General features: G+C 50.2%; 1 protein-coding gene across 1 annotated transcript; it reads right to left on the minus strand.

Moving 5' to 3' along the window:
* Window positions 1–415: 415 nt before the first annotated feature.
* LOC142421615 (cyclin-dependent kinase 4 inhibitor B-like) lies at window positions 416–2,997 on the minus strand. The gene is made up of 2 exons (XM_075526446.1): window positions 2,481–2,997; window positions 416–992 (listed from the first exon to the last, which is right to left on the minus strand). Exons 1-2 carry the CDS (start codon window positions 2,619–2,621, stop codon window positions 729–731), a joined length of 405 nt encoding a protein of 134 aa, XP_075382561.1. The 5' UTR covers window positions 2,622–2,997; the 3' UTR covers window positions 416–728.
* Between the last annotated feature and the right edge of the window lie 7,277 nt (window positions 2,998–10,274).

Genomic DNA, 10,274 nt, shown 5'->3' on the forward strand with positions numbered 1-10,274 from the left:
TATGACTTCAAGCGAGGGCGGCATCGGGCTTGCAGAGACACAAATCGCTCTTTATTTTCTCCTTCCAGGTCCCATGTTTACAACCTTCATGAGAAGAGCCACGGATGCGCCACGGGCCCATGCACAGACATGCACAGCATCTTACGTGGTGTTAAGAAGGTATTTGCCAAAGCCGCAATCGCACCAGGAAGCCCCAGTTCCCCGCTGTCCCAGCCGGTTTTGCTAGGGAGAGGCAGAGGTTGGCTTCAGCGCCCCTTGAGTCCGATTTAACTCGAATCTGAAATCAAACGGGGAGCAGTCGGCTCGGGCCCCGGAAAGCCCGGAGCCTCTCCCATCCCCTGCAGACGGAGAGCTGGGAAGTGCGAGCGGGGAGCCCCCGGGAGGAGGGTAAAGAGAAAGCCCAGACGCGGTCCTGTCAAAACACGAAGGGTTTATTGTGCCATCTCTGTGAGGGTGTTTTCCTTCATATTTATTTCTCTTCACAGTGTCGGGGCTCTCGCGTGAAAAAAGGGGGGCGTGGAGAGGCGTGGGGTTTCAAGTGCAAGATAGCATACAGACACGTGCAAAGTACAGCGTACAAAATGATGCGTATCCCGCTAGTCCACCGTGCACCCGAGCGGGGAGACGCGATCCGGGGACTACTGAAACCGTGTGCGTGCTGCTCGACTTCGTGCCTCCCGAGGCCGCCGCGGGCAATAAATTAGGGGAGGGGATGGCCCAGGAGGAGGCTAGGCGCGGGGCGGCGGGTGGCGCAGGTAGCGGCCCACCGGTCCGTGGGGGCCGCCCGCCGCCACGTCGAGGGGCAGGCGGCCGCGGCCGTCGGGCAGGTCGAGGCGCGCCCCGGCGCGGTGCAGCGCCGCCAGCGTCTCCAGGAAGCCGGCGCGGGCCGCGTCGTGCGCCGGGAGGCAGCCGGTGCGCGGGTCGGGGCGGTTGGGGTCGGCTCCGCGCTGCAGCAGCAGCTCGGCCACCCGCGGGCTGCCCAGCATCATCACCTGCGGGGAGAGACAGCGTCAGCGCCGCGCCCGCCCCGCTCAGGCTCTCTGGTTTCCCCCGCGGAAAGGGGCGGACAATCCGCGGGAGAGGCCTAGCCATCAGCTCCGGAGGCGCCGCGAACGGCGGAGAGCGCCGACCCGGCGGGAGCGTTGCGCAGCCGGGGGAAACCCCCCTTTCCGCGCCGCGGGACACGGCGGGGCAGGTAGGGCAGAGCGGCGCCGGAGCCCCGTCCGGGCCGGGGCGCGGGGCCCGCACCGCGGCTGCTCCGCGACAAGAGCCGGCAAGGGGGCGGCCGGCGCGGGGCGGAGGGACCGGGGAAAGGGGCTCGCCCTTCTGCCGGCGGATCCCTGCAGGAACCGAGGGTAAGTCCCGAGCCGCTTTGCAACGGCGACCGCGGAACCGTGCCGGTGGAGCGGTTCCCGGGGGCTTCCGCCGTCCCGCTCTCAGCCGGGACGCCTTTCCCGGAGGTCCTTGGCAAGGGGACACTCGAGCGCAGGGAGCCTGCCCTCGCTGCAGCGCGGCGCCCGCGCTTCCATCGCCCTCGGGAGAGACTGAAAACGCGCTTTTAGCCTGACCCCCTACCCAAGGCAGCACCAAAGTGCCCGGGAGCCCTCCCCCCCCGGGCCCGCAGTTTTCTAAGCTGCGTTTCCCCCAGGGCAGTCGGTAGTGCGTTCAGCGCAGGGGCTAAATCCCTGCTGCGCAAAGGTGCAGAAAAAAACATGTCGGAGGACGGCAACAGATAGGTGTTTCGAGTGAAATGCTGCACCGACATTTTGTAGGAGAGAGTTTCGCAAGCACTGGCCGTAAAACTTAAATATAGCTTCTCAGATTATTCCAGTTTCGTTTTATTTTGAAAATTTAAGCAGCAGCTGGCTCGAACTACCTCGGAAATTAACGCAGCTTTATAAATCCAGTATCTACTACTCCTCCGGGCACTACCTCTATCTATACTGTAAAGTGTGGGCAGACTGAGCCCCACAGGGACTGCTGGCTCTGTACCTGCAGGGTCTGCTGGGCAAGGCTATCGCACCCGGGTGTTTCTGCTCGTAAGGGTCAGTGACTATATCGTGAGACTCGGTGAATATACTTTTTTCCCGGAAGAGGAGAGGAAAATTACTGATACACGTATAAAGCAGAAGACGAGGTATGACGAAAGGGTAATTCTTTCTGAAAAGGTGTCTCGTTGCTTTTTATTGCACGTTTATTGCGAGATGAGCATTAAAGTTCTCGGTTTTGAGTCATCCTATCTCAGTTGGTTAAAATAAAGTCAAGGGTTGCTAAGACTAAAACCTCTCTGTTGCGGCCGTCGTAGACTTTCGCCTTTCGAGAAAGGGGAGAGGAACCGCCGCGCCGCTTCGACAGCAGCCGAGGGCAGCCGGCGCGGGCGGCCGGCGCCGGGAGGCTGACCCGGGGCTGCCGCCGCCGCTCCTCGGGCACGGAGCGGCCGCTGCCCCCGCCCCGCCGCCCGCTCGCCCCGGCCTCCCTACCTGGATGGGGGTCCGGCCGTAGGAGTTGACAGCGTTGGGGTCCGCCGCGCCGTCCAGCAGCTCCCTCAGGCGCTGCAGGTCGCCGCGGGCCGCGGCGTTGGCCAGCTCGTCCGCCGCCGTGCCGCCCGTCCGCCGCGCCATGCCCCGGCCCGCCCCGGCCTCACACCCGCCGGCGGCCGGGCGCCGCCAGCGCTGCAGCCGCCGCTCGGCCGCCCCGCGCTGCCCGGGGCTGGCGGCGATCCCGGCCCGCGGGGGGCGCCCTGCCCATGGGAGCGCCCGGCCCCGCCGCTCCGCGCCCCCGGCAGCCCCGGCAGCCCCGGCCCCGGCCCGGAGGTGCCTGCGCGCTGCTGTCGCCGGGGCCGCCGCCACCTGCGAGGACGCGGCGGAGCCTCGCGCCGCCGGTTTTCTCCGCACAGCCGGTGCCGCTCCGCCCCGGCCCGGCCCGGCCCCGCGGGCCCCGCCTCGCCCGTGCGCCCCTGTCGCCGTCACGGCGGCGGAGCGCAGCGGCCGCGGCCGGCCCCCGGCCTTGCCCCGACGGGGCGGAGCCCCCCGCGCTGCCCGCTGAGGGCCGGGAGGGCCGAGCTGCCGGGCGGGCGTCCGGCGGGGAGGCGGGCTCTCCATCTTTTTGTTTGGGTTTTTTTTTGTGTTGGGTTTTTTTTTTGTTGTTGTTTGTTTATTTTTTTCCCGGCCCGCTCTGAAGGGCATCGGCGTCTTAACCAGCGCCTGACCGCCCCGAGAGGAGAGGAGGCCGGGGGGAAGGGTAGAAGCAAAGGGAGCAAGGGGAGCAAAAGGCTGTACTTAACGAGAACGGGTTCGCCCTTAGCGAGAGCGGGCCCGGGACCGCGGGCCTGGTGTCGAGGGAGCCCCGCGCCCCTCCTGGCGCTGCCTCCCCGCCCTCTCCAGACACCCGCCGGTACCCGAGGCCTCGGTGGCCGCCCTTCTTCCCCCTTCTCCTAGGCCGAACTGCGAGCTCTTCCGAGCTTGTTTAGTTGGCACAGACGCTTAGTAATAGCCAACGGGCGCAGCGAGACTTCCCGGAGACACGAGCCGCGGCTGCGACGCCTCTCTCCGCCCTCCGCCTGAACCGGCTGTTTTTCCTTTCCTTTTATTTTTTTAAATAAAAGAATGCCACAGGCCGAGACTTTGAACCCGTCCTCCAAACAAAGGCCGCAGAGGACGGGCAAGCTCTCCTCGGCAAGGCAAGGCGTTCGCGCCGCCCTGCGCACGCCGCGCGGCGAGCGCCCATCCCCGTGCTGAGCGGCGGCTGGGGGCGGGATGCGGCGGGGCGGGGCGGGGCGGGGGGGCGCGGGCGGCGGCAGCACCACGGACAGCTCCCCCCGGCCGCTCCGCGCCGCGCCGCGCCGCCCGCCGGGCCGGCCCCCCCCTCCCCCCGCCCCGGTCACCGCCGCGTCTTGCCACCCGCCGCTCCGGAGGAAAAGAAGTCCCGGGGCTGACAGAAGCCACATCCTTCGCCGAACTCACCGCATTACCGCCTCGCCGGAGCGCGGCGGCGGGCGATCCTCCTCTGCATCCTGAAGGTCGCCTTGTGAACCCCGCTGTACCCACCCATAAATGGATCGCCTGCGCCACAAAGGCAGTTAAATGTTTCTTGGGTCTGACCGCCCATGGTGGTGTGCGAAGGCTCAGAGGAAGTAAGAGCTCCATGCTTTTTCATTCGGGTACCTTTCACGATGATGTTTCTTGAGGTTTATAAATGCCCTTGCTTCTTTCACTGTGTGGTGTCACGAGTGACCTATTTCCTCACCTTCGTGCGCAGACGTGACCTTTGTCAGATGCAGGGGATCTCTAAGCTCATTCTCTTGGGGAGTTTGCCATCATAATTCTACTCCATATCACCATTCTCTGCTTTTTAATCCTTTGCCAATCATGCCGCCAGCTTGTTTACCTGCATCTTTACCTGAAACAATTAGCACATATTATCAAAACAATGACGTTACTTCCTTAGCCTAATTCTTTAGAAAGGTACAGCTATACTACCAAGAAAGCTCTCTGTTTTCAGTACCAAATGGTGCAGGCAATTTCCACCAGCAGCAAACAGAAGAATGCTAACTGGCTTGGCCAATGAAGCCAACGAAGCCAATGAAAACCGTATATGCAAAGGTTAAGTTTGTGGTTTTATTTGCAACGCTTGGCATGTTCCTATAATCGAATCAGCCTAGTGCCAAATTCTGCTTCTTCACTCACACTGGCTACTCTTTCTACACTTAGATACGTAGAAATGAGTGGAGTTCCACTCATGATAAAGAGCTTCTTGATATAAATAGTTGCTTTTGGTTAAATAATTGAGCATTTCTAAGCAATCTGGTGGTTTCCTAGTGTTCTGGTGTTTTGTTTTGTTTTGTTTTTTTTCTCTTTCTTTATTAATGAATTTGCTATTCAAGCACTGGGTGCCATAAAAATGAGAAAATAAAGATACTTCAGACCTCTATAGTAAAAAAAAGGAAACAAGAGGAAGAGTTAAATCTATATACCCTGGCATGTAGACCACTGTACAGTGGAAACACCCAAATAGAAAAAGTATACTTAAGTCTTAAAAAGACTGCAAGCTAATTTTGACAGCAGCTGGAGTAAATAGCAATACTGCAGAATCAGTTCAGTAGAGATAGTACACTGATCCTGATTCTCAGCTACAGGACAGCCATGCACTGGGGACACAAGAAGGGTTCTGACAGGGCTTTGATGCCAATAATACATCCATAAGGTAAACAAAACCCGTCCATGTCTACTGGAATTGTGTGAAAGTTTTGAGCAGGGCATGTTATTTTAACAAACAAAAAGAATTTGAAAATCATGTCTAAAGAAAGATAGGCTTTCTACTCATTTGTTTAACTCACTTGTTATGCCAAGGCTATGTAGTAAATAAGACAACCAACCTCCAAAATATTCCTTCACACTGCTTTCAGAAGAGGCTGGCATCCTTGCAAACCTCCAGAAGTAACACTGTCAAGTGTACATGAATGACAAAGTAAGGAGTCCTTCCTGATTTTTCCTGCATTTCTGAAAAACCCACACTGTGCAATTAGGGAAAAGAAGGCTGCCCTCAAAAAGGCTGCCTTTGCAAATTCATAAACGGTTATTCTCCCAACCAAGAACTGAAAACCCACCCGTGAGAGAAAATAAGATATTTCAGTTGGAAACTACTGGAATCTCAGACAGTGTTTTCCTTTTGCTCTGAATATGCCGTTGCTGGCTGAAGGACAGTTTCACTGTCCAGTTGATGGTAGCTTTCAAGAAGCTGTTACACAGTTGGAAGTGGCTCCTTCCGGTTTCAAAGCTAATTGTGCAAGGATAAGTTGTGCAATCATGACCTTAAAACAATCATTTAGGGCGGCATCATGCCTTTCGTAACTGTATTACAAATGCGTGCTGCAGGCATATTAAGTATGTGTATAGACATGGACAAAATGCCAAATAAATACAAATCGCTTGGCAAACAGGTAGACCTTACAAGCACTGCACTGATACTGATTTCTACAGTCAAAAGGAAAAAAGAGAAATGTCGAGAGATTCAGGAAGATAATTGTTAGTATGCATAATGTGTAATCAGCTCAATATTACTCAAAAGCAGCTTACCACAATGGAAAATGTTACTCACAGCAGATTTTCTTAGTTTTCACTGATCTGACTCCAGAGAAATTGAAATTCTTCCAAAACATTTTTTTTTACAATTAGAGCAAACAACTTAGTGCCACAATGAAGTGTAATTTAGTACAGGTTAAAGAGCTTTGGATTTTGAAAAAGCTGTCAATAAATTTTTTTCTGCAGAATAATTTTAATGTATCATGTTCTGAGAAAGTAGGTGCAGGTGTTAGTAAAAATCCCCATCACCAGTTATGTTACTGCTTTCACTGGGGAGAATAGACATCATTGACTCCTGTAAGAAATCACCAGGCATGTCTGCCAAGAAGAATAGAGTATCATAGGATAACAGGAATATTTAGGGATACAGTGGTAAGGATTTGAAAATGAAACAAAAATCATACAAGTAAACAAAACAGGCAGAAAGGTTTTAAAATCCTCAAGCTGGGTGATAACATGACTGCAAGAGCAACCAGCTTCCAGTCTCCAAAAACATCAGCTGTTCACAGGCTGGTTCTCCTACCGACTGCACCTCACAGCAGTTATGTGCCAGCTCTGGCGGCCTGCTTACCTGTAAGCGGAAGGTGACCATTCGGTGCTCCCCTCAAAGACTAATTGCCTATATCAGGGACACTTAACCTTAGCAGAGGAGAACCTGGCTTTGTGAAAAGGTCTTTTTCTTCCTTGATTTCTTCTGCTGGGTCTGGCAAGAAATTAGGCTAGTTATCACTAGACAGGAAAAAAAGTTATTGCAGGTTTGTCACAGATATGTTTTCTTCCAGCTAACACCTTTTAGGGAGTTATGTTTGGAGTAGGAGGTTCTGCTCTCCCTTCAGCTGGCTCTCTTTATTTGGGAAGGAGGAAGATAGACAGCACTGGTGATCTAACATTCCTTGTCCGGATCAAAATAAATATGCAAATAAATCAGAAGGGTTTTGGATTTCTTTCAAGTGGAAGTATAACCACTAACTCAAATTTAGTTGTGTCTCTTTTTAATAGTAATGACACTATCTTGGAAGTGGATTTTCTCTTTTTTATCCAGTTGTTCTTTATGTATTCTTTCAAACAATGTGAACACGAGTTCTACAAAACACTGCATGGACACACTTCTGGCAATTTTATGGCTATTTGCCTAGCTGTGTTTGCAATGAGCTCTCTATGTGCACTGTTAGCCTTATTGAAGGTGTAAGCATCACAGATTCAGTGAGAGAGACCTTGAAACTTGCTTCCATGTTTGGTTACCACATTGGATATGCCATTTGCTTCCTTGGGACTCTTTGACAAAATGTCGAAGCTGAATCAGTGGTAGAGGAAGCTCAAACTAGAAAACAAATCAATGATTTTCTTATGTCAGAGTGCTGTAAGCTACCAAAATACAAGCATATGCTAGCGGACTATAACCTCTGTAAGCTATCCCTGATTTTGTTATTTGGGATTTAGTTTTGTTCCACCAGAAAGAGTTTCCTGATCCATGGATGGCCCAGTGGTTTCATCCTGTAGTTTGTCCTATGGAACTGCTGATAAACCACAGCATCAGAAAATGTGGTCTCTAGACCTAGGTTTTTGATTTTTAAATTTTTTAAATTTTTATTTTAGATGCCTTCATATCCAAAGGTTTAGCTGACTACAGAGCAAGACATGAATGCAGAATCTAGGACACATTTTCCAGTTCACAAAGTCTAGCAGAGCCTCAGCTTGCTTTTGTGGCATCTGTGTAGCAAAACCACTTGGAATCTAAGTAATAATTCTCATGTCCCCGTCACTTAACTGTACAGTGCTGAGCGAATCACTCTGTCTCTTTGGCTCACACATGTAAGGATCGTGCTCATAGGCCTGTGGGACAGCAGGAGAAAGGCTAGTGAATTTGAGACATTTTCAATATATAAAGTCAAATGGTAAAAGCTACTGTGCACCCTGTTCATGGGCTTTGTGATTCTGCAGTTGCAGGGAACTGTCATCTTCGAAGTGTCTGAAGAAGGGGGTGAGTCAGGTAACATGCTGTCTGAGAGTTAAGCAGTGCTTAACATGTCAGGTAGATGTTCGGTGTCTTCCACAATCAATTACTATGTTACTGAATTACATCAAATTCACAATGAGCAGGTCTTTAATTAAACATTTAATCCAGTCCTCAAATGTATGTGCATAGATTTCTATTGTTAATGACAACTCTTCTGATTAAGCTGTAATGCATCTATCAGATTGAATTGGAGAATCAGTCACATTGTGCCAGTTTTTTCTATTTTGATCAAGAGTGCGGTGGTCAAGTTTAGCTGCCAAAAGCTACTGATTTTCTCACTACAGTTTAGCTGCATATAAAGACATGCTGAGAATCTGTAGGTTCAATTTCATTTTGTAGTAAATTATCCCTATCAATTGTTGTATCTCTATAGATATGTATTTATATTTCCACAGGGAACAAAGGAGAAAGATTTCCTAGTTACAGTCAACTCATATTTTCAAGGATGTGAATTATTCCCAAGGGGGTTGGGGGCTTGGAGGCAGTGCAATTTAGTGCATTATTTCAACATACAGAAATCTTGGAATATGAAATTTTGATTTACCTGAGCCCATGGACATCAAGGACTAATTACTTTTTTTCAATTTTTGTTCAAACCTCTTGTCAATTGATTGCAAAGTGAGCTTTGCTAGCGGGGAGTTTAGTGAATGTTTCTGAATTTTTCACTTGGCAGCTGTGCCTGTCCTATGTTTAAGTAAGGAACACAGGGAGGAGGTCAAGACATTTTTTAAAAGCTGACCTTTAAAAGCTGACCTGCAAAGAATTTGTATTAAATTAGTTTTGTCTTGCTTTTGTGAAGCCCGTGAAATTTTAAGAAGAAGAAAAGCATTAGGAGTTTTCCTTCCCTCTAGCCCACTCTCCTTTGTAGATCATCTTGAAAATTAGTTGTTAGGAATACCAAACCTGATCTTCCCAGGCTGGCTGGCAGACTACCGAGGGTACGAGGAGTCTCTATACTGTTAGTCCAGCTATTGTTAAAGCCCGAGCCATAAGTCACCATATAACAAGCTTTAAATTATCATGCCATAAACCCCAAACATTTTGGTGATCTTTAGCTTGTCCATTAATCATATCAGTTCCTGGGGTCGTATTTTCAAACCTATTGCAAAAAGCTAAGATCTTTCTTTTACCTAATCACATAAGCCTGGAAACTGGGACTATCAAAAAAGCAGGAAATGAGATAATGTCACTCCCCAGACTGGCAAGACCAAAGTATTTAAAAATTAATCAGAATGGTGGAGCAATGGTTTGACTCTAAGCACAGCGTTCTTTCTCCAGAGCATTCATTAAATGCTAGAAGTAAGTATTTAGCTGAAAACTAGAATAATATTTTCAGTTCCTCAAGCAGTTTCTTTCCAAATGTTGAACTTTCAGTTCCTTGCCTCTAGGCATGTCATGATTTCCCCCATTCTCCAGGCTTCATACAGTCTTCCAAAATAAACGAGATGTGCACTCTGAAAAGTCATTGGAAAGTAACTTACTTTCCAACTTTACCTGATGTCTTTTAAACATAAAAAATAAGTCTGCCTACTGGCTTTGTCTTTTGCTATTTGTCATTCAAAGCCCTTTTGCAATGGCTAGAAGGTGGAAACATGGAGACGGAGCTGACATCTGAGGCTTTGGTCAAACCCCACTGTTAGGCAGGCAAAAGTGTAGGTTTCTGTGCTGCAGAAGGGACAGTACAGGAGACAAAGAAGCATAGGGTGAAGTTTTAGTTTCTGTCTAGCTTGCATTCCACTTTTAAATATGGACTATTTTTCTCTTTCTTTCTCAATAAATTCGTTAAAAAGTGTGTGTTATAGCAGCAGGGTATGCTGCCAAAACTAACAGTAGGCAGCTCTAGAGGCAGAGTGAAGGGCCAAGGGATGAGTTTTGAGTCTGAGCCTGAATCAAGGCCAAAACTGTTGGGGAGGGGAACTTAGCAGATCTGATTGAAGGCATTCAGTATTTCTGTATGACTGATGATGGGATGGTGTTTGGCATTTGGATTCTTTTACTATCCTGCAGTTTTTACATACAGTAGCCTACCTAATAAGACCCCTTATCCAGTTAACTTGTTTGCAAAGTGTTTACACAAGTAAAATAAGCTTCAGTAAGATGTTGAGTGCATATTATGTGTGCAGTATCTGTTCATGCAACATGTGCTTTGTAGAGTTTGTACTTACTGCTGAAATGTT

Source organism: Mycteria americana, chromosome Z (assembly GCF_035582795.1).
Source record: "Mycteria americana isolate JAX WOST 10 ecotype Jacksonville Zoo and Gardens chromosome Z, USCA_MyAme_1.0, whole genome shotgun sequence".
Taxonomy (NCBI): domain Eukaryota; kingdom Metazoa; phylum Chordata; class Aves; order Ciconiiformes; family Ciconiidae; genus Mycteria; species Mycteria americana.